General features: G+C 44.9%; 1 protein-coding gene across 2 annotated transcripts; it reads left to right on the plus strand.

The window, feature by feature from the left end:
- Window positions 1-829: 829 nt before the first annotated feature.
- On the plus strand, window positions 830-23,534 carry LOC110492743 (uncharacterized). Of its 2 annotated transcripts, XM_021567203.3 has the most exons (9): window positions 830-1,827; window positions 2,527-2,751; window positions 16,500-16,658; window positions 18,522-18,587; window positions 18,690-19,874; window positions 20,002-20,142; window positions 20,569-20,655; window positions 21,480-22,757; window positions 22,976-23,534. In XM_021567203.3, the coding sequence occupies exons 1-9, from the start codon at window positions 1,066-1,068 to the stop codon at window positions 23,144-23,146; spliced, it is 4,074 nt and encodes a 1,357-aa protein (XP_021422878.3). In that variant the 5' UTR covers window positions 830-1,065; the 3' UTR covers window positions 23,147-23,534. The 2 variants fall into 2 exon arrangements, with proteins under 2 accessions (XP_021422878.3, XP_021422879.3); XM_021567204.3 differs by lacking the exon at window positions 20,569-20,655.
- Window positions 23,535-24,837: the final 1,303 nt, after the last annotated feature.

A 24,837-nucleotide genomic window follows, 5' to 3' on the forward strand; every position in this document is an offset into this window, starting at 1 on the left:
ACATGCACCAGATTCTCAGAGATTTTAGTGATGGACACCGATTCCATATGGCCCAATGTGGGTATCTATTCAGTAGCCTAATTTGTTATTTTACTTGATTTATTTGACCATTTTAAACACAGTACAACCACACGTGGATACAGTACAATGCCACTAAAATCGTCGAAGATGACATAAAAAAGTTTTGTGACCCATTGTGACCCTCTTGAATGGTAATGGTCCATATAGGTCTAGCTGTTTATTTGGAAAGCAAGTTCAAGTTCAGATTTTAATGGACAATATCCTAAATGATTGACATTAGCCTTGAATTTGTTTTGCACAGAAGAATCTCTTGACCCTCCTACCATTATGTCCAATGGAAGAATAGTGATGCATGATGGGTATGATGGTCTACAGTGCCTCTCCGCGTACAAGACACTGAAAAAGGCCAGGATAACGGGTGTTATTTATAATCGCTGTATTAAATCACGTTATCTGATAGCCTGACAGGTGTGCGTTCAAGTGTCAGTGTTGCAAATGTTTTAATTTCTATTCTGGCCACGTGAGGGCGTCATTGATTTAATAAAAAAGAACATGCGCGCACTGGACCTCAGCAGACAGGGCTGAATTGAATAGGCCTCTGAATTGAGTAGGCCTTCACACGTTGGATGGGCTTTTTCATTTTCTCATACATCTGTCCATAAATAATATACTGTTTCCATGGCAAAATGTAGCCCATCACAGCAACTGAATAAATTAAAATTGGGATTCCAATGGCAATGCCATTGACGCACCCCATAATTTGCCACAGTGCACGAGTAAAAAATGGGCGGGGTGTGCTTAAATATCTGGCCCAGTTTAAATCAAGCACCACTTGATCGACTGACCGAAAGAAGGAGAGATCCACATCGTACTTCACAGCATTCATGCGCGCTCTGTGCGTAAAGTCTGGATTTTGGCTTCCACAGAAAATAGTTGTGGCAATTCTGTTTATTTTGTTGGACTCAACAAAACAACAAGACTTTATATATTAATTTAGGGAAATTATTCGTTTTATGCACTCCTTTCAATAAAAAAGGACAAGAAATGAACAGCAGGGATGGTGACAGTCCCGTGCCAAAACAGGCGCACCGGGGACAAAGACAGCCCAAGGCGCAAAACGTTTTCAGCATGAAGAAGAATCGAACCCCATCGAGTGTGCAAACCAAAGATGCCCCAGGCTCATCCAGGTCAACCGGGACTATACGGCGCATCGTGGGCAAAGGGAATGAAATTAAATCGGAGAAAGGGACGTGTACAGGAAATGGCGTGCCATGCGTTACCGAGTGCCAAAATAATCAAATCACACTTAGGAAACTATCTGATGCCAGAAATGCTTCGGGGGATTTGAGCAAGGACTCAGATTGCGTCTTGGGGAAGCTATCATCATCGGACAGCAGTTCTGAAATGTCTGACTGCACGGAGGGATTTCGGACTGCATCAGAGGAAAACCAACTTTCTGCGGACACTCTGTCTCCAAGCAGCGAGACTGGATCAAGTGTTCGAGACGGAGATGCAAATAGTGACAGGTTGAGTGGGAATGCTCTAAACAGTGTTTCCGATATGAGTACTGGAGGCAACCCATTCACACGGATAGGCATATCACATGACAATTCCATCATGCATTCTGGTAGGGGTGGAAACCATCCCTGGACATCTCCTGGATGTGGAGGGTCTCTTCTTCCTTCGCTGAATGTCAGCGTAGCATCCCTGTCTTATTCAGAACTGACCGGGGAGCTCATGGACGAGACGCACGAGGATCTTGTCAGAGAAAACGACGACTTGAGATCAGAAAATGAGTATTTGAAAGTAAGACGATTCACTTAATTGTCATGTCATTACCAGTAAAAACGAGGCCTTTTATTATTTAACACATTTCCTCAAGTCTTGACCCCCCTTTTCATAAAGAAAATAAGTTGAATATCGACTGATTTGAATAGAGTTTAATACTGAAGTGGACTATTGAAACATCAACGCAGTCACGCTCTTGACATTAGTTGTTGTCAGGGTAAGAGGGCCAGACTTTTCTTAGCAGAGCCGATTAAATATTGATGTAATTGGCCGTGTCAACCTTAATTACTTACACGTGACTGCAGGAGCAGCACGCTCACTCAAGGAGCATCAAAAGTCAATATCCACAGTGGGTGTGTATCCCAACCTGGGTTGTTCAAGGTTGCGGTAAAGCAAAACAAAAAGTAGAACCCTGCAAATTGATCTGGTACTGGTACTCCCGGAATCTTGCTTTTTAAAACTGCAACGTTTGAAAGGTCATTCGTCTACACTCGTTGTATTCGCTGCATGTGACAAATAAAATCAGATTTGATACACACACACAAACATTAGGCGCTTGACTAAGAAAAAAACGAATTAAACAGTTCCACCTTAAGAACTGACACTTGGTTGTGCATAAAGTCGCCTAATAAAGTAGCCTGATGATGATGGTGATACTGTTCTTGATGATGCTGCTGCTGATGCTGATTGAGATTATGTCTTTGGTGTAATGTCCAGGATGAGATGGAGGAGCTGCGCTGTGAGATGCTGGAGATGCGGGATCTGTTCCTGGAGGATGAGGTGTATCAGCTGCAGGAGCTGCGGCTGCAGCTGGAGCAGGCCAATAAGATGTGTCGCATCCTGCAGTACCGCCTCCGAAAGGCCGAGCGACGCAGCCTCAGGGTGGCCCAGACAGGCCAAGTGGACGGGGAACTAGTCCGCTCCCTGGAACACGACGTCAAGGTGAAGCATCTGTCTGTGTGTGTGTGTGTGTGTGAGTGGCTTCAGTTCAGCTAAACCTAGGTTATGGCAAAGTGGGGTGTGTAGAAATACACCCAACAGTTGAAGCTCATTTACTGGGTTTCTACACAATTTTGAAACACTAAAATGCTATTTGGAGAACCGCAAAAATAAACAAAAATGTCCCACAGACATTATCACCGCAATTAGGTTTATATTAGGTTTAAAGGTCTGTGGAATGGCGTGTACAATGTACTACTCAACCTCATCATACATAGTCAACATTGACTCATTTAGCCTACTTGTGGAACAGAGCATACAATGCAACATGAAATAGATGCATAATACACGCTATCAAGGCCGAATTCAAATACCGATATCAATGTGAAAGTAATCCGAGCTAAAAAAAAAAGAAAAAAGAAGCTGACTGCGAATGCAAACTATGCCAGATAAATCCTAAACACGCATTTAAATAAAAGGTATACATCAAAGGAATGACTTAGTCCTACAATCAACAAGGATGCAGAAAGACAAACAAACTCAATCAAGGAATGAAGAAAAATGTGATACATCTTTTGGGCAGAGTTGAGTATCCTACAATGCTTATATGAAAATCATAACTGGCACGCAGATCTTTAGAAATTGTAGGATCAATTGTAAATTGTCACGCTAATGAAAAAGGTTGCAGACCCCTTGTCATAGGCTAAATGAAGTCACCCTTGTGGAACCACACATACAGTTTACTATAACAGCAGTGTCACTGTCTCTGGCACTTCCAACCAACATGTTGTAATCTGGGTGCTCATTCTATACAAATAAAAAGCTCTACATCCACACTATAGCTAAATAACTTAGCAATATTCAATTATGTTTTTCCAGCTAGATTGATCTGCTAGAATATCTCATTTTAATTCAGGAAGATGGACAAGCAAGACTGATAGAGTGAGAGGTGGAAACGCATTATACCAGAGGCAGGTAGGACTACACCAAGAAGTTAAAAAGGTTATCCCAACTAATCATTCATTAGCTGCATTATCTCAATTATCATTCTGTCACTGTATGACAATGCACATTTGTTAGCCTACAATTGTTATTGTCTTCGAAGTCCAAAATGTATTTTAGGGAAACGCTCTAAATAGCAAGTTGAAACCAAATGAAACCAAAATGACATTAGCCTACTGTGCGAATAAATGGAAATACAATTAGGTTTACAGTTATCACAACCTATATTTGAATAGCAATAAAACAGCTTTTGGTTTCGATTGGTCACGAAAAAGGAGGGCTCCCAATTCCCAATTAAATGAACCCCTGGCTATCAGATTACAACAAGGTTTGCAAGGCCAAGCTACATTTTTTCCCCCTGCTGCTACAGAAGGCTATATCGAACTGCTAATACAAGACTGTTAAAGGCACAGTGCACTGCTTTTGTGAAAAAGGTTTATTCATATTTTTTTTGCCCGATTTTTCAGGGGGTGCTTCAGCACTCCTTCTTTCTCGCAGCTATGTGCGCATGTGGAGTGCTCACTCAAAGCAACTTTTGATTTTCAGGCATCTTTCTCCTATAAGGATTGTACCCTCCATCTCTTGCTATGTTGCACAATGTTATCAGTGGGGTCGAGTGAGTCATTAGTATTCCAGTCAATGTAAAAACTCCCTTGAAAAGCCCCTTGAATGGCTGTACCAAATACCACTCTACTGTGTCATGAGTCCAAAACGTTTTAGAGCAACTGTACTGCTCACATCCTATGTCTTAGTTTTATAAGTGCACATTAAACTGTAATTACAGTATTTGACAATGTTATGGCTCGTAATTACAGTATTTAACAATGTTATGGCTCGTAATTACAGTATTTAACAATGTTATGGCTCAGCCAAATCCTGTCAGATGGGCTTCAAAATATTTGGAGTAGGTATTTTAATGAATCCTTGTGTGTGTGGCAGCTTTTGTTTGTGTTTATTTGTTGTGGTGGAAGTTGTGTGACAGAGACATTAAATCAAGCACATAACAAAATAGTGCGTTGTTTGGATGACCCAACTGTTGAGTTGCAGGTATTGGGTCACTTAGTTGGGTTGTTAAAAAAAAACATATCAGAAGACTATAGGCGTGGCTTAGTAGGGACGTGGCTTTCAGATAGCTATTTTTGGGCACCTGTGATGAGATGAGGGCGCTGAGGAGAGCGCGTGTCTTGACGGTTCCTGCTCGACTTTCCTTTTTAAGGCTATTTTTGCATCAATTATTCGTTTGTTTGATCAGAATGTCCGTGCAATAGTTTTCTACGACTGAGAACACGTCTGGATCATGAATTGGAAGCTACAAACTTATCTCTCAGCCTCCCAGATCTAGAATACTACATTGGCTTCTTTGTTCCCCCGCACAGCAAGCTTACCTGTTACTCCTGGCCGAGATGACCTAAGGCACTGCCGGCAACAAAGAAAAGGAAGGAAAGGGGGACTCCTAGCTAGGCTTAAAAGACGGCCTACACAGCCTCCTCTACCTAGTATCCTGCTGGCTAATGTCCAATCGCTGGAAAGTAAATATTGTGAACTCCGATTAAGGCTGCAATCGCAGCGGGACATCAGGGAATCCTGTGTCTTTGCTTTTAGTGAGATGTGGCTTACGGACAATACCCTCGACTCTGCTAATCAACCAGATGGCTTCTCCATATTCTGAATGGATCAAACGGCAGCTTCTGGTAATAGTCGGGGGGGAGGGGTACGTTTCCTCATAAGCAATTACTGGTGTACTGAAGTTGAACACATTGTGAGCTCCTGTTCAACCAACCTGGAGTTTCTTGATGCTAAAATGCCAACCACACTATATGCAGAGGGAATGAATGTGTGTTTTTATCACAGCTGTGTACATACCGCCACAAACAAACACCAAGGCACTCAATGAACTTTACAAGGTCATTAGCCAGCAAGAATCCTCTCACCCGGAAGCAGTCTTTATTGTCACGGGTGACTTTTAACCAAGCCTGTCTAAAACAAATGTTCCCAAAATATCAATAACATGTATCCTGCCCCACAAGAGGATCCAGCGGGCTAGAACATGTATACACAAACTTCCGTGACGCATACAAAGCCATCCCCTGCCCCCACTTCAGCCAATCAGATCATGTCTCTCTGTTCCTACTCCACACCTACAAGCAGCAAGACAAGAGGAAGCCACCAACACAGAGAAAAGTGAGGCGCTGTTGACAATGCTGATTGAGAGGATGTCTTTGGTGTCATGTCCAGGATGAGATGGAGGAGCTGCGCTGTGAGATGCTGGAGGATTGTTTTGAGAATACTGATTGGAATATGTTCAAAGATTCACCCACTCAGGACTCATCCATCAACATTGAGGAACACTGAGTGTACAAAACATTAAGAAAACCTTCCTAATATCGAGTTGAAAACGCACAAAAGAGTGAATGCTCACAAAGCCTCCGGCCCAGATGATATCCCTGGTCGCGTCCTCAGAGAGTGTGTTGACCAGCTGGTGGGCGTCTTCTTGGACATCTTCAACCTGTCCCTGTCCCAGGCTGTAGTCCCCACATGCTTTAAGGAGACCACCATCATCCCAGTGCCGAATAAAAACAAAGTGACATGCCCAAATGACTAGCGTCCTGTAACACTAACCTCGGTCATGATGAAGTGCTTCGAGAGGCTGGACATGGCCCACATCAAGGCCAGCATGCCAGGCACATTGGATCCACTCCAATTTGTCTACCACTCCAACAGATCCACAGAAGATACAATTTCCATTGCTATTCACACGGCCGTAACACATCTGTTCATTGATTTCAGTTCAGCATTCAACACCATTGTTTCCTCCAAGCTCAACACCAAGCTCAGAGCCCTGGGTCTCGACACCACCCTCTGCAACTGGATCCTGGACTTACTGAAGGGCAGACCATAGGCTGTGAGGATTGGCAACAACACCTCCTCCACACCGACTCTTAACACATAGGCCCCCCAGGGGTGTGTCCTCAGTCCTCTACTCCCTGTTCACCCACGACTGCGTGACTTTGCATGACACCAACTCCATCATCCATTTTGCTGACGACACCACGGTTGTAGGCGAGTCAGCCTATAGGGAGAACCTAAGTGAACTGGCATTGTGTCATGACAACAACCTCTCCCTCAATGTCAGCAAAACAAAGGAGTGATTGTTGACTTCAAAAAGCAGAGGATGGAACATGCCCCAATCCACATGAACAGGACTGCAGTAGAGAGTCACAAGTTAAATTCCTCGTAATTGAGCACTTGTCATGGACCAACAACACCACCACTCTTGTCAAGAGAGCACAAACCTTCTTTTATGTCGATATTAGATTATGGGGATATTATCTAAATGCTTGCAGCAATGTCTACACTTAAACCACTAGATGCTGTTTTCCAGTGTGCGTATGTTAAGGTTGAACACTGACACTTTTTGTAGCTTAAACAAGGCTTACACAAGTGTATGAGTTCCTCACGAGCTTATGCATATCCAAATGTTGGAATAGTTACCACTTTGTTAGAATATGTAAATATACTGACCAAAAATATAAACACAACATGCAACAATTTCTAAGATTTTACTGAGTTACAGTTCATATAAGGAAATAAATCAATTGAAATACATTCATTAGGCCCTAATCTATCAATTTCACATGACTGTGAATACCGATATGCATCTGTTGGTCAAAGATACCTTAAAAAATGGTATCTCTGTGCATTCAAATTGCCATCGTTAAAATGCAATTGTGTTTGTTGTCTGTATCTTATGCCTTCCAATACCATACCTCCACCGCCACCATGGGGAACTCTGTTCACAACGTTGACATCAGCAAACCGCTCACCAACACGACTTCATACATGCGGTCTGCGGTTGTGATGCCGGTTGGACGTACTGCCAAATTCTCTAAAACGAAGTTGGAGGGTGCTTATGGTACAGAAATGAACATTAAATTCTCTGGTAACAGCTCTGGTGGATATTCCTGAAGTCAACGCTCCCTCAAAACTTTAGACATCTGTGGCAAAACTGAGCATTTTAGAGTGGCCTTTTATTGTCGTTCCAGCACAATGTGCACCTGTGTAATGATCATGCTGTTTAATAAGTTTCTTGATATGCCACACCTTTCAGGTGAATGTATTGTCCTGGCAAAGAAGAAATACTCACTAACAGGGATGTAAACAAATTTGCGCACATCATTTGAGAGAAATAAGCTTTTTGTGCGTATGGAACATTTCTGGGATCTTTTATTTCAGTTAATGAAACATGGGACCAACACTTTACATGTTGCATTTATATTTTTGTTCAGTGCAATAATGTTATTCATTTAATATTAAAATGTATAATGTGCAAAAATATTAAAGAAAATGTTTATTTGTAATTTACAAATTTAACCTGATGAACAGGAATGACATTTACTCTCATTGGTGGGATTACCTGAAAGCCACGCCCCTAATAGGCCACACCTTCTGAAAATAAACTATGGATTACATTAAGCAGCTGCTGGGTCAACCCAGCATGAAGTGAATAAAACGCCAACTAATGGTTGAAATAGCCCATGTTTGGATAATCCAAACAACCCAACATCAAATCAAATCAAACTTTATTTGTCACATGCGCAAGAATACAACAAGTGTAGACTTTAGCGTGAAATACTTACTTAATTAACCAACAGCGCAGTTCAAGAAGAGGAAAATATTTACCAAGCAGACAAAAAAATAAGTTATAATAAAAGTAACACAATAAGAATAACAATAACGAGGCTATATACAGGGGGCACCAGTACCGAGTCAGTGTGAAGGTTATATACAGGGGGCACCAGTACCGAGTCAGTGTGAAGGTTATATACAGGGGGCAACGGTACCGAGTCAGTGTGGAGGTTATATACAGGGGCACCGGTACCGAGTCAGTGTGGAGGTTATATACAGGGGGCACCAGTACCGAGTCAGTGTGAAGGTTATATACAGGGGGCACCAGTACCGAGTCAGTGTGAAGGTTATATACAGGGGGCACCGGTACCGAGTCAGTGTGGAGGCTATATACAGGGGCACCGGTACCGAGTCAGTGTGGAGGCTATATACAGGGGGCACCGGTACCGAGTCAGTGTGGAGGTTATATACAGGGGCACCGGTACCGAGTCAGTGTGGAGGCTATATACAGGGGGCAACGGTACCGAGTCAGTGTGGAGGTTATATACAGGGGCACCGGTACCGAGTCAGTGTGGAGGCTATATACAGGGGGCACCGGTACCGAGTCAGTGTGGAGGCTATATACAGGGGGCACCGGTACCGAGTCAGTGTGGAGGCTATATACAGGGGGCACCGGTACCGAGTCAGTGTGAAGGTTATATACAGGGGGCAACGGTACCGAGTCAGTGTGGAGGTTATATACAGGGGGCACCGGTACCGAGTCAGTGTGGAGGCTATATACAGGGGGCACCGGTACCGAGTCAGTGTGGAGGCTATATACAGGGGGCACCGGTACCGAGTCAGTGTGGAGGTTATTTACAGGGGGCACCAGTACAGAGTCAGTGTGGAAGTTACATACAGGGGGCACCGGTGCCGAGTCAGTGTGGAGATTATTTACAGGGGGCACCAGTACAGAGTCAGTGTGGAGGTTATATACAGGGGGCACCGGTACCGAGTCAGTGTGGAGGCTATATACAGGGGGCACCGGTACCGAGTCAGTGTGGAGGCTATATACAGGGGGCACCGGTAACGAGTCAGTGTGGAGGCTATATACAGGGGGCACCGGTACAGGCTAGTTGAGGTAATCTGTACATGTAGGTGGGGGCGAAGTGACTATGCATAGATAACAAACAAACAGCGAGTGTACCAAAGGGATCACCAGTGGGGGTCAATGTAAATTGTCCGGTGGCAATTTGATGAGTTGTTCAGCAGTCTTATTGCTTGGGGGTAGAAGCTGTTGAGGAGCCTTTTGGGCCTAGACTTGGCGCCGGTACCGCTTGCCGTGCGGTAGCAGAGAAAACAGTCCATAACTTGGGTTACTGGAGTCTCTGACAATTTTATGGGCTTTCCTCTGACACCCCCTATTATATAGGTCCTGGATGGCAGGAAGCTTGGCCCCAGTGATGTACTGGGCCGTTCGCACTACCCTCTGTAGCGCCTTACGGTCAGGTGCTGAGCAGTTGCCATACCAGGCGGTGATGCAACCGGTCAGGATGCCCTCGATGGTGCAGCTGTAGAACCGTTTGAGGATCTGGGGACCCATGCCAAATATTTTCAATCTCCTGAAAGGGGAAAAGGTTTTGTTGTGCCCTCTTCACGACTGTCTTGGTATGTTTGGACCATGATCGTTTGTTGGTGATGTGGACACCAAGGAACTTGAAACTCTCGACCCGCTCCACTACAGCCCCGTCTATGTTAATGAGGGCCTGTTCGGCCCGCCTTTTCCTGTAGTCCACGATCAGCTCCTTTGTCTTGCTCACATTGAAGGAGAGGTTGTCCTGGCACCACACTGCCAGTTCTCTGACCTCCTCCCTATAGGCCGTCTCATCTTTGTCGGTAATCAGGCCTACCACTGTTGTGTCTTAATGATGGTGTTGGAGTCGTGTTTGGCCACGCAGTCGTGGGTGAACAGGGAATATAGGAGGGGACTAAGTACACACCCCTGAGGGGCCCCAGTGTTAAGGATCAGCGTGGCGGACGTGTTGTTGCCTACTCTTCTTACCACCTGGGGGCGGCCCGTCAGGAAGTCCAGGATCCAGTTGCAGAGGGAGGTGTTTAGTCCCAGAGTCCTTAGCTTAGTGATGAGCTTTGTGGGCACTATGGTGTTGAACACCGAGCTGCAGTCAATAAACAGCATTCTCACATAGGTGAGAAAGGGCAGTGTGGAGTGCGACTGAGATTGCGTCATCTGTGGATCTGTTGGGGCGGTAGGTACATAGAATTATGGTCAGATTTGCCAAATGGAGGGCGGGGAGAGCTTTGTATGCATTTCTGTGTGTGGAGTAAAGGTGGTCTAGGATTTTTTTTCCCCCTGGTTGCATGCTGGTAAAAATGTGGTAAAACTGATTTAAGTTTGCCTGCATTAAAGTCCCCGGCCACTAGGAGTGCCACTTCTGGGTGAGGATTTTCTTCTTTGCTTATGGTCTTATAGAGTTGGTTGAGAGCGGTCTTAGTGCCAGCTTCGTTTTGTGGTGGTAAATAGACTGCTACGAATAATACAGATGAGAACTCTCTTGGTAGGTAGTGTGATCTACAGCTTATCATATGATACTCAGGCGAGCAATACCTCGAGACTTCTTTAATATTAGACATCGCTCACCAGCTGTTATTGACAAAAAGACACACACCCCCACCCATGTCTTACCAGAGGTAGCGTCTCTGTTCTACCGGTGCATGAAAAATCCCGCTAGCGCTATATTGTCCATATCTCCATTCAGCCACGTCTCGTGGATGTTACAGTTTTTAATGTCCTGTTAGGATAATCTTAATCATAGGTCATCAATTTTATTTTCCAATGAATGGAAGGGAGTGGGAGTTTACTCGCTCGCTTCAGATTTTCAGGTCCCTTTTCTGGCGTATTTTCTTCACGCAAAAGGCGTGGATCCCGGCCTGTTCCAGTGAAAGCAGGATATCCCCTACATGCGTGAATATGTAGGGATATTCACGCAACCCAACTGGCTGGGTCAGAATAACCCAGTGTGTGTTCTGTCCAATATTTACCCAATGCTGGGTTACCAAATAACCCAGCAGATCACTGTGGAAAGTTTACTGGTATGTGGGCTGATTCCTCTGTTGGAGGTTGAAATGCTGATTTTATTTGCACAGCTGTGTGTTGTAATAGAATACCAACCAGCCGCATGGCAGTGAATTTGATACCCTTGGCTTCCCCCTTCACTCCTTACATTTTTCAAACACATGGATTTTCTCTTTCTGTGTGTTACCACCAAGTTTAAAAAGTAGATATTTTAACAAAAGTATAGTATCTGTGTTTAATACATTTTCTCGTTGGGAGAATGAATATCTTCCACAATATAATAATTTAGGGGGAAATTCCAACCCGAGTTAAGTGCGTGCAAATTAAACGTAATTCCCTTTTTATGCACTTTTCTCTATATGAGTATTCTGACCTTGAACTTAAAGGGATACTTCAGGATTTTGGCAATAAGGCCCTTTTATCCACTTCCCCAGAGTCAGATGAACTCGTGTATAACATTTTTATGTCTCGGTGTGCAGTTTGAAGGAAGTTGCTAAGTAGCCCTAGAGCAATTGCTAACTAGCGTTAACACAACGGACTGAAAGACCTCCAGGCATTGCGCTAACACTAGTTAGCATTGCCTCACAAAACTACCTCTAACTTCCTTCATACTGGACAAAGAGACATAAAAATGGCATCCACGAGTTCATCTGACTCTGGGGAAGTGTATAAAAGGGCCTTATTGCCAAAATCCTGAAGTATCCCTTTAAGCATGAGAACATCATGCTTTTCACCAGCTATTCGTTTGGGGTGGAGATCGAATAAATGAAGTTGTAGCTGAGGTGTGTCTACAGATACACCCTATTCTGATCTTAATTCCCTAATAATTCCACTACCTTTACATGCTTTGAAACCATAAATAAGGTCTATCGAACCTACCGGTTCCAAGTGGAAATAGCATCTACTTTATTTTTTCCTGATCGAAATAAGACCATTCTCCATGCACTATAATGTCAAATCAACATAAACTAAAATGTTATTGGTCGTATACACATATTATCAGATGTTATTACGGGTGTAGCTAAATGCTTGTGTTCCTAGCTCCATCAGGGCAGTAATATCTAACATTACACACACATTTTAAATAATTAAGAAATATAGAAATATTAGAACAAGCAATGTCAGAGTACATATACACAGTACCAGTCAAAAGTCTGGACACCACTACTCATTCCAGCGGTTTTCTTTATTTTGACTATTTTCTACATTTGACAATAATAGTGAAGACATCAAATCTATGAAATAACACATATGGAATCATGTAGTAACCAAAAAAGTGTTAAACAAATCAAAAGATGTTTTATAATTGAGATTCTTTAAAGTAGCCACACTTTGCCTTGATGACAGATTTGCACACTCTCGGTGTGAAAAACAACTCATCAATCTACACACTACACCATAATGACAAAGCGAAAACAGGTTTTTAGACATTTTTGCACATTTATAAAATAAAAAAACAGAAATAACTTATTTACATCACTATTCAGACCCTTTGCTATGAGACTTGAAATTGAGCTCAAGTGTATGCTGTTTCCATTGATCATCCTCAAGATGTTTCTAAAACTTTATCGGAGTCCAGCAGTGGTAAATTCAATTGATTGGACATGATTTGGAAAGGCACACATCTGTCTATATATGGTCCCACAGTTGACAGAGCAAAAACCAAGACATGAGGTTGAAGGAATTGTTCGTAGAGCTCTGAGACAAGATTGTGTTGAGGCACAGATCTGGGGAAGGGTACCAAAAAATGTCTGCAACAATGAAGGTCCCCAAGAACACAGTGGCCTCAATTATTCTTAAATGGAAGAAGTTTGGAACCACCAAGACTCTTCCTAGAGCTGGCCCCCCAACCAAACTGAGCAATTGGGGGAGAAGGGCTTTGGTCAGGGAGGTGACCAAGAACCCAATAGTCACTCTGACAGAACTCCAGAGTTTCTCTGTGGAGATGGGAGAACCTTCTAAAGGACAACCATTTCTGCAGCACTCCACCAATCAGGCCTTTATGGTAGAGTGGCCAGACGGAAGCCATACCTCAGTAAAAGGAACATTAAAGCCCGCTTGGAGTTTGCCAAAAGGCACCTAAAGTCCATGAGAAACAAGATTCTCTGGTCTGATGAAACCAATATTGAACTTTTTGGCCTGAATGCCAAGTGTCACATCTGGAGGAAACCTATCACCATCCCTAAGGTGAAGCATGGTGGTGGCAGCATCATTCTGTGGGGATGTTTTTCAGCGGCAGGTACTGGGAGACTAGTCAGGATTGAGGGAAAGATTAACGGAGCAAAGTACAGAGAGATCCTTGATGAAAACCTGCTCCAGTGCGCTCAGGACCTCAGACTGGGGCGAAGGTTCACCTTCCAACAGGACAACACTAAGCACACAGCCAAGACAATGCAGGAGTGGTTTCGGGACAAGTCTCTGAATGTCCTTGAGTGGCCCAGCCAGAGTCTGGACTTGAACCTAATCGAACATCTCTGGAGAGACCTGAAAATAGCTGTGCAGCGACACTCCCCATCCAACCTGACAGAGCTTGAGAGGATCTGCAGAAAAGAATGCGAGATATAATGGGAGAAATACCAGTGTGCCAAGCTTGTAGCGTAGCGTCATACCCAAGAAGAAGACTTGAGGCTGTAATCACTGCCAAAGGTGCTTCAACAAAGTACTGAGTCATTGGATCTGAATACTCATGTAAATATGATATTTACATTTCTAAAAAACAGTTTTTGCTTTGTCATTATGGGGTATTGTCTGTAGATTGATGAGGGAAAAAACAATTAAATAATTTTAGAATAAGGCTATAATGTAACAAAATGTGGAAAATGTCAAGGGGTCTGAATACTTTCCGAATGTACTCTATATGTATGTGGACGCAACCTTCAAATTAGTGGATTCGGCTATTTCAGCCACACCTGTTGCTGACAGCTGTATACAATTGAGCACACCGCCATGCAATCTCCATAGACAAACATTGGCAGTAGAATGGCCTTACTGAAGTGATAGGACACACATGCTTACAGAACGGGACCGGCAAGTGCTGAATTTCATAGCGCATAAAAATGGTCTGGTCCTTGGTTGCAAAACTCACTATCGAGTTCTAAACTGCCTCTGGAAGCAATGTGAGCACAATAACTGTTCGTTGGGAGCTTCATGAAATGGCTTTCCATGGCCGAGCAGCTGCACACAAGCCTAAGATCACCATGCGCAATGCCAAGCATCAGCTGGAGTGGTGTGAAGCTCGCCGTCATTGGACCCTGGAGCAATGGAAATGTGTTCTCTGGAGTGATGAATCACGGTTCTCCATCTGACAGTCCGACTGGGGAATCTGGGTTTGGCAGATGCCAGGAACCCGCTACCTGCCCCAATGCATAGTGCAACTGTAAAGTTTGGTGGAGGAAAAATAATGGTCTGGGGCTGTTTATCGGGCTAGGCCCTTTAGTTCCAGTGAAGGGAAATCTTAACGCTACAGCATACAATGACATTCTATACAATTCTATGCTTCCGACTTTGTGGCAGCAATTTGGGGAAGGTCCTTTCCTGTTTCAGCATGACAATGCCCCCGTTAACAAAGCGAGGTCCATACAGAAATTATTTGTCGAGATTGGTGTGGAAGAACTTGACTGGCCTGCACAGAGCCCTGACCTAAACCCCATCGAACACCTTTAGGATGAATTGGAAAGCAGACTGGGAACCAAGCCTAATCGCCCAACATCAGTGCTCAACCTCACAAATGTTTGTGGCAGAATGAAAGCAAGTCCCAGCAGGAATGTTCCAACATCTAGTGGAAAGCCTTCCCAGAAGAGTGGATTCTGTTATAGCAGCAAAGGGGGGGCCCAACTCCATATTAATGCCCATGATTTTGGAATGAGATGTTCAATGAGACTTTTGGTCATGTAGTGTAGGTGTCCTTCCTTTCCAGGTGGGAGAGGGCAGTGTAGAGTGCAATAGAGTGTGTGTCATCTGTGGATCTGTTGGGCCGGTGTGTGGGATGATGGTGTTGATGTGAGCCATTGCACATGACTTTCAAGGGACTATGATGGTGTGCTTGAAACATGTAGGTATTACAGACTGGGTCAGGGAGAGGTTGAAAATGTCAGGGAAGACACTTTCAGCGGATGCTCTGATCACGCACCCTGGTAATCTGTCTGGCCTTGTGAATGTTAACCTGTTTAAAGGTTTTGCTCACATCAGCTACGGGAGTGCGAAATCACACAGTCACCCGGAACAGCTGGTGCGCTCATGCATGGTTCAGTGCTGCTTGCCTTGAAGTAAGCATAGAAGGCATTTAGATCCTCTGGTAGGCTCGACATCGCTTGGCAGCTCGCGGACGGGTTTCCCTCTGTTATAGTTTTCAAGCCCTGCCACATTCGACGAGCGTCAGAGCCGGCATAGTAGGATTCTATATTAGTCCTGTATTTAATCTTTACCTGTTTGATGGCTCGTCGGAGGGAGATTTCTTATAAGCGTCCGGATTAGTGTCCCTCTCCTTGAAAGCAGCAGCTCTAGACTTGAACTTAGTGCAGATGTTGCCTGTAATCCATGGCTTCTGGTTGGGATGTACACACGGTCACTGTGGGGACGACATCGTCGATGCACTTATTACTGAAGCCGGTGACTGATGTGGTAAACTCCTCAATGTTATCGACTGAATCCATATTCCAGTTTGTGCTAGCTAAACAGTTCTGTAGTTTAGCATCTGCTTCATCAGACCACTTTTGTATTGAACACATCACTGGTACTTCCTGTTTGAGTTTTTGCTTGTAAGCAGGAATCAGGAGGATAGAGTTATTGTCAGATTTGCAAAAGGCTTTTAGGTGTTTCTGATCACAGGTTGCCCCTCCAGTGATGTTTCATTCACCTTATTACATCAATGACGACATCAATAACAGTGTTGTTGTTCTTTAGGCTAATATCTGAGAAAGGACCTTTTGTTTTCCAATAAAAAATCTACGAAATGAATGCACTACTACGACAATAACGACCGCTAATGAAGGCAGTTATAGTGAGGACAATTATTGTCAGTCATTGCTTTATCAGGTTTTTCTGTTTACAGGTAGCAAAGAGTGTATCCCTCCGCCTACACAATGAGTTGGAGTCAGTGCAGAAGAAGAACTCCCGGCTAGAGTGGGAGAATGAGGCACTGCGGGAGATGCAGCAGGAGCTGGAGGTGGCGAAGCAAGTTCTGCAGGCCGAGATGGAGAAAGCCAGAGAGGTACTACTATTTTTATACACCCCCATCAACTACTACTATCTACCACCCACTGTATTAGTTTAACCCACTGCCCTCAGTGGTATCCTTTTAAACATAACCCCACCATTAACCCACAGTGCTCTGGTCCAGAGTCCTATTTCTTCATATACTAGTATATACACTACAGCTGCCCCATCTCACCCAGATTGGTACTCCCCCATCATCCTGCTGTCACTCTGAAGTGAGGTGACACATGACCCTGACTGGATCCTAGGGCTTTGCTGGGATGAAGAATGAGGACATTGCTAGCAGCTGACTGCTGGGCGGTGGGTGTGGTAGAGGGGTGTGGCATGTAGGAGGCTGAACATGGGGGGCACAGCTGACATTCTTCTCACCAGGCAACCTGGTATCAGGGCATTTCATATTATTCTGTACATAAATCCGAGACACTCCATTTCGTATGATATGTTACGTTTGGTATGATTACATAAGACAGATGGTTACTTAACCCTTTTAGCTAACCCTCAACCCTAACAACTCCTTTAGCTAACCCTTCCCATTACCCTTTAACCTAACTCATAAATTTAACCCTAACCTTAAGCCTAGCTGACATTAGCGAGCTAGCTAAAGTTAGCCACCTAGCTAGAATTGGTAATATAATATGAATTGTAATTTGTAACATATCATATGAAATGGGTGATGGACATCCACAAACGAATACACACCATACCAAATGTAACATATCATACTAAACGGAGTGTCCTGGATTTATGTACAGAATGATACAAAATTCTCTGAGACCAGGTTGCACCAGGGACTAGAGCGAGAGAGAAAGATGGACCAAAATAGAGCAATAGCTCTCTCAAGACTCCCCTCTCCCTCTCCTATGGTTATTTTAAGCATGGGTAAATCTGGGTCAGGAGGATGTATTACAGCATCAAAATTAGTGGTTTAGGTCCTGGCATGTTGGCATACTATCACTGAATGTCATCAACTGGTGGCCATGGAGGAGCCCAGGTCTTTTATTATAGTGCAGTGCAGTCCATCAACACGTGCTTTAGTTTAATCCAGGATTCAGTGCTTTGGCATCAGCTCAGCTGCTACTCCCTCTGATCCTGACTAGGAAATCTACTTAGATTACCTAATCTGGGCAGACAAGTACAAGGGAAGCTAGTCAACATGGAAGAACTGCTGTTACTGCAAGTTGTCTGTGTGGTTTGCTGCCATGCTTATGGAACTGAATCCAGAAGGGTAGAAATTACTCACATAATATTTATATATAAAATACAGAATCATACAGTACTACTGGCAATTATAGTTTTTTCACTATTCACTGCCTCTGGTTCGTTCATTTACAGACCAACAGATAGGGTTAGGTTAATGTGCTTATTTATTCGTAATTCCCACTGCAACGCCTCAGTAAGATTATTATTTTTAGTTCTTTTAACCTCTGACCCCTGCCTGCCAACAGACAAAGCTGCAGACAGCGACTGACACGGTGACACCAGCCTACATTCATTTCATACTCAGCTCTGTAAACATACCAACTCATACATGAAATGTTGCACTCTGATGGAACTTTCTGAGAGAGAAAAATAGTGAGTTTGTGTACATATGTACTTTGACTCTCTTGGTTTGTGTCTCTTGGACACTGCAGATGCTGTGAGAAAACACTGATTTCCTGTCAGAATGTCTATATGAAGGTCAAAGACAGACAGACAGGAAGGAGACAGGAGAGGAGAGCTGAAAGAAAGAGGGGTTCATTGTTGGATGACATTTGACAAATATATCTTCTCCTCCGTCATGTTTTCATTGGGTGGTAACGACGCTGTGAATACTACTGTCGAATCTTCAACATTCTTTGACATTTGTTCTACTCCACAGAGTTCTTTGAAGAGAAAAAATGTCAGATCACCAACCAACAAGACTGAGAAGAAGCTGTCGTCTCAGGTAAAAGTTTAATGTTATTATCATGTTATTAGCATCTTAAATAGCTTACGACGGCATATCACAAGTTAGGATTCTTTATGTCTGTGTGATTTGACTCCTCAGGATGACAGTGCTGATCTGAAGTGCCAGCTCCACTTCGCCAAGGAGGAATCATCTCTCATGTGCAAGAAGCTGGCCAAGATGGTGTCGGAGAGTGAGGGCATGCGTGAGGAACTGGCAAAGTTCCGCTCAGCCTACGGAGACGTAGACGCTGCTGCCCACTCCTCTGAGGAGTCCCCGCACACCAGGGAGGCAGAGGTCAAGGTTCACCTGCGGCTGGTGGAGGAGGAAGCAACGCTCTTGAGCCGCCGTATCGTAGAGCTGGAGGTGGAGAACCGTGGCCTCCGGGCGGAGATGAGCGACATGAGGGATAGTGGAAGAGTAGGAGGAGAGGAGGAAGAGGAGTCATTGCAGGAAGGTGTCGGGGAACATGGGGATTTACCACCAGCCCATCTTAGGGATGCAGAGGAAGGTGAAAGGGGTTTGACAATGGAGTACATCCAGTTTGAGGAGGTGGCGAGGGAGAGACAGAGGAGATGCGTGATTAAGTGTTCTCAGGAGGAGGTGATTGAAATACAGCATAGAGACCAATCCCAGACAGAGAGGCTGGGTCCCCTCAAACAGATCCCTCGAGAGGGGCCTGTAGGTGGGGAACGGGAGCCCCTGGACAACCAGCAGAGTGATACATGCAGAGGCAGTGTTGCCAATGCCTTGAATGTGAAAGATCATGAGGCCCTCCTTGCCTTGCGAGATCATGCCTGCCTTGTGACTTCAGCTATCCAACTTCTTGCCTCACCAACCCAAAATGGCCACAGCTCCCCTGCCTTATCTCCCCACCTCCCCCGGGCAAAGTCTTACCCTCAGGGTAAAGCCCAGCCTCTGGCTCTGGACCCACTCATGCAAGGCCACCTGTATGAGGCTCTGGAGCTTCTGAAGGCCATGCTGTTGGCCTTAATTGTGAGGGTGGAGAGCCTGGTGACACCAGGAGGACAGTTGAGGGTTGACGGGGATCCCATCACCATCCCCTCCCTGGCTGATCAGGAAACAAAGAACAACACAGAGGTCTTAGCCAAGCATGAAAATGGCGAAGGCCTGTGCACAGTAGTGCTGAAGGAGAAAGTGAAATGGGCAACACAGTCAGACCACCTGGACAGCTGCATGGACCCCATGATGCAGCTGACCTTAAAGATGCTCTGGGTCCTCCATCAGCACTGTCTGAGGAAGGGATCTGGCCTGGGGGGCAAGGAGGTATGAGAGGAGGGGAATGTAGGGGAACATGAATTGCAACATACTGTAACTGAAATGTTCATATATAATTTTCTTTCTGCAAGTAATCATGAAAGCCAAGATTATGTTTTACTGTTGGTTTTTGCAGAGCAGAGATCCCACGACCATGTCTATGCTACACGGGCTGCTGCAGTATTTGGGTACAGAGCTGCAGGACTCAGAGGACAGTATAGCAGGACAGGATTCCAAGGCCACATGGGCATCAGACTGGAACGGCTTAATCTCCAAGGTAAGCTAATGCTACTGTCACGCTGTGGGCTCAGCCTATGAAGTGACTGTCCAATTACATACGTCGATATGACTGTGATATGGTACTTAAAGGGCAATTCCACCACTTTGAAACCTCATATCCTTCATCTCCAGCACCAGGGAAATATCTTTATTTTCTTTCTCCCCACGTTTTGATGAACACTTTGTAACTTTAGATGTTTTACTACAAAACATAGAAACCCGCCGTTTTCACATATGTAGACACGGGTATTGTGCTGGAGATATTGAATATGAGGTTGAAAAGTGGCCCTTTAAGTACATTGTCCCGTAGAATGAGGGATACACCGCTGTTATGTTCGAAGGCAAGGAGGGGATCAGACAGATATCCTGATTCTGAGTAATCATCACAAACTGTAATACCTTCCCATTCCTTGTAATAACTCAGATGGAGTGCAACACTGGTAAGACTAGGGCACAGGGTTATTCAGTCCAGCCAAGTCACCCTATGGACACACAGAGTGAGATGACTGAGGTAAGGAAGTCTTTTGTTCATCTGTCCTGTGTTGTGTTTGGTAGCATGTGATGGGATGTGGTTCAGCAGTAAGCCCAGCTGATGGCCTCTATCTGGCAGGGCTTCCCCCTGGCCTGCCTGCAATCAGTACAGCCATCATAAGATCAATTGTGCCATAGTATTTAGGCTAAGCTCTTGTGGGGGCTACTGCCAAAAGCAGCACTGCTGGACCGGCATGTGCATTGACGACATCACAAGACTCAGACAGAGACAGAGGGGGGAAATGTGTGAGCAAGAAAATGAGAGCAAGGAAGGAAAAAGGAGAGAGAAAAGGAGAAAGAGGGTGAAAGGGAGAAAGAGGGTGATAACAAGCAGAGTGTGGGAGAGAAACTTGGAATGAAGTGTGGGTAGAAAAGAAACGCCTTGAACTCGTAACTCACTCTACTTCCTGAGCTTGTGGTCTGAGGATAGTTGTCCAAAGACAATAGTAGGCTACATTTCGATCGTAAAACCCTCACATTCTGTTCATCCTATGTACGTCTATAAATGTGCAAAATGCTAAACGGGGAAGTGGTTTCTCCCACCACATGTTGAATGATAACTTAAAACAGGTTTCTGGTCTCCATGATTACATTTTAATGTATAGAATATTATTTTCCTGGCAAACACAATAGCAATTTAAATCAAATAAAAACTATTGCAAGTATTTTAGCTGTTGCCAGGAGAAAGACAGAAATGCAAGTCAAGGCCCAGTGAGTCTGTGACATTTTTTTTTACATGGCTGTTTTCCATGTGTTTCTCTGTTCTTTCCACCATAATCTGCAGAGACTCTTATTTCTTCACAGACAGGAAATAAGATCAGACCAGAAAGTTCTACATTTGGGTCCAATAAGAAGAACTGGTGCTATCTCAGCCATGAGGCAGCTCAGTTGGACAGAGGGGACCCGTTTAAGACCTGGGACCATCCCATCATGCCCCCGAGCTTCCGCAATCTGCACTTGGACCAGTTGTCCCTGGACAGGAGCCACACTGCCCCAGAGAAGACCGTCCTCCGCATTTACTACAGTCCCCTGTCTGCAAGGAGAGTCCATCTGGTTCATCTGAGGCACAGCTCCAACACTGATAGAAATGGTACTACCAGTGTAATCTCCACCAGACTTAGTACGTCCCAAAGCTCTCTCACTCCCCTATGTCTGAGGCTCTCCGCTAACTTGAGCGACGACATGAAGGAGATGACAGCTAGCTTACGACAGGCAGTTCACTCCAGTTCGCCAGAGAGGAGGAAGGGGAGGGTGATCATGAGTGGGGGGTGGACGGTGGATGTGGCCACCTCAGGGACTCAGACCCAGATGCACCCACAGATGGTGAGTGTGGGTATACAGACGGATGGGCCCTACAGTATAGGTGCAGTGAGAGCCTCCCCTTCACGGCTTTCTGCCCGTGCTCAACAGATTTCTACTTCCCTGGAGAGGCTCCCAGGTAGGACAGAAAGGCCCAAGTCTGGCTCCACCTCCCCAAAACTGTATCGCAGACACTCTGCCTCTGCATCTTCCATCTCCCCCTCCTGCTCTTTCCCTTCTTCCACAACTGGTTTCACCACCACCATGTCCAACACCACAACCCCCAACTCCTCCACCGCCTCCTCTGCCACCCCAGGCAGCGAGCGTATTTTATGGGGCTTGTCCCATCGTGGTCCAGCTGGGTCGACATGGGCCCGCCCCACCAATCCCAGAGCCGGTCCAGGGCTTGTCCACCATAGTACAGTAAACAGTGAGTTGAGCAGTGGTGGAAACACTAAACCCACCAGCAAACCTGCCGGGGCCAACCGGTACGGCCTAGTCACTGAGTTCCTACGCAAAATGAGTGGTCGGGCAGACAAGCCAGCCCCAGCATCAGCATCAGGCGGGGGTCAGAAGGGGAAATGCAGTCCAACTCATAAAACCCTAGAGCGAGGGCCCTCTCGTCCCCCTGCTGCACCAGTACACAGGAACGACAATGTCACCAGGATTGTGAACCAGAGGTTCATGAAGCAGAGAGAGGAAGCGTGCCGGGGCCATATATGCCCCAGTCAGAACCAGGCTGTCAGAAAAGAACCGAGCCTGGAGAGTAACGTGACACTGGAGGTAAGTACAGTAGGCCTGCCCAACACAGGATCCACACACTGAATACATACTGAACTTCACTCATATTCAATTTAGTGGCTAATGTATGTTATTCCACATGACATACTAGTTTGCTTGCTTGGTTTAGACATAAATGATCAAATATACCCAATAAATGAACATGCTATCACAGTCTCTTTCATTATCTCCCTCCCTCCCTCCGTCTTTCCCTCTCTCAGGATAGGAACTATGAATGTAGCAGTTCCAAGTCCTTGTCCTTCTGCTTCGCCCGATCATCTCGCTCCTCCACCCAACGAAACGCCTTGACCCCGACCAAGCTCCAGCGACATAGATACTCCTCTGCTGTCAACGGTGGTGGGTCAGGAGAGCCCAACTCCAACTGTGAATGAGGGGGTGGAGGCAGTAACACATTGACACCACTGGACAGCTGATAAAGATTACGAGGGACATGGTGAATCCAAGGCCTGGAATGTTCTGAAATTCTGCATTCAGCAGTCAGGATGAAGGGACAGGATGGAAGTACTTTAGAAGCCATTATGATAAGGGTTGCAGTTATTTCAGATACATACATGCCTATTATTTGTGCTCAAATTCGTAGTTTTCTTCCAGTTCAGCCCATGGCACTTCATCCTTTTACAATATGCAACAACCTTTTTTGGATCCACCAAAGCAGTTAAAGTTGTCAGTAGTCATTGATTTTGTATTAGCTTATAGAACTAAATAATATTTTGTATGAATATTGTCAGAATGAATAAACTATACTATGCTGAACTGTAATTCATGTTGTCCATGCTTGTAGTGCACATACTGTACTGTCGTCCTGTGGCTGTCTGTTAACCCTCTGGGTCAGTTGAGCTCATCTGTCACAAATTCATGACATATAAGAGCAAAGTTGACAGTTCACCTTGAGACCTACCTCGGCCACAGGCACGTGGGTCTTAAAATAGGATAGGGTATATGGCCAGCTGCAGCCATCACTACAGACACCCTGGTTCATTTCCAGGCTGTATCCCAACCGGCCGTGATTGGGAGTCCCACAGGGCGGCGCACAATTGGCCCAGCGCCATCCGGGTTTGGCCTGGGTAGGTTACATAAAATAACAAAAACATTTAAATGTAAAAAATCATAGAGAGATGATGCACCACCCTCTTGCAGTTACTCAAGGCCTTGCGGTGCCACTCCAAGGTGTGGCTGGCAGCTGGCTTTGTTCGGGGGCAGGGTCACTCAACCACACCATAGTGTCACATTTTTGCTTACCATGAACTTTTCCCCTTTCTCAAAAGCTCAAACTGCATTTTTATCTTCCATAAGTAGCGGAACCCATGACGGGCCAAACGAAAGAAGACAGGAAATCAACAACAATACTTAAATTCTTCAATAGGGGAGCGCTCTATATATTTGTCTTGTTGTTTCTAACCTCACCCTCTTATTTCTCTTCCCTTTCACAAGAAAACAGTTGACTCAGATACATTGCTGTAGTAGACGAAAGTATATATTTTCAGATTTCAATAAGTCTCAGCTTCACGAAAGGCAATAATATTCTCCACGTGGAATGGAGTCTGTACAGTCGGTTTGATTCATATGACTGCAAGAGGGGGATCAGAATTTCTAGAGTGGTTTGAAGAATCTTCAGGGTCCCAGCGGGGAAACAGCTTTTTCAATTCATATTTTACAATCGGTACGTTCTGCTGCTGACCTTTTGGCATTTCTTTAAGTACCACTGGTGGGACCTCAGCAAACACCGATGCAACCCTCTCATTCGACGAAGTGACCCGGCTGGTCCAAGCAGGAGAGGAGGTCCCAGGCCTGTCAAAGCTGGACATGAAACCTGATAACCAAACTCCAACTCTCTCTCAGATGGAGAGGAGACCTAAACCCCGGGAGAACTCTTAGACACACATGGCTTGTACATATTACTTTTTCCCTCAAACTCTCCACATTTTTTGAGATTTTTTTTTTTTTTGATATCTTCTAAACGTGCAATAAAAAAAAATCTATGCGCTCTTCACCATTTCATCACATATGACAAAAAGTGTTACACGTTTCCTGTATTACTGTCTCGACCTGATCCGTCTAAAAC

The sequence above is a fragment of the Oncorhynchus mykiss genome, chromosome 16, assembly GCF_057628025.1.
Source record: "Oncorhynchus mykiss isolate SJ-2025 chromosome 16, ASM5762802v1, whole genome shotgun sequence".
Taxonomy (NCBI): Eukaryota; Metazoa; Chordata; class Actinopteri; order Salmoniformes; family Salmonidae; genus Oncorhynchus; species Oncorhynchus mykiss.

What these genes read in the sequence shown, in the direction of transcription:
- LOC110492743 (XM_021567203.3), top strand. Translation starts at nt 1,066, where the DNA reads ATGAACAGCAGGGATGGTGACAGTCCCGTGCCAAAACAGGCGCACCGG. An exon ending in AGATGGAGAAAGCCAGAGAG is followed by an intron (nt 16,659 to 18,521) that starts GTACTACTATTT and finishes TCTACTCCACAG; the next exon opens with AGTTCTTTGAAGAGAAAAAA. An exon ending in CTGGCCTGGGGGGCAAGGAG is followed by an intron (nt 19,875 to 20,001) that starts GTATGAGAGGAG and finishes TGGTTTTTGCAG; the next exon opens with AGCAGAGATCCCACGACCAT.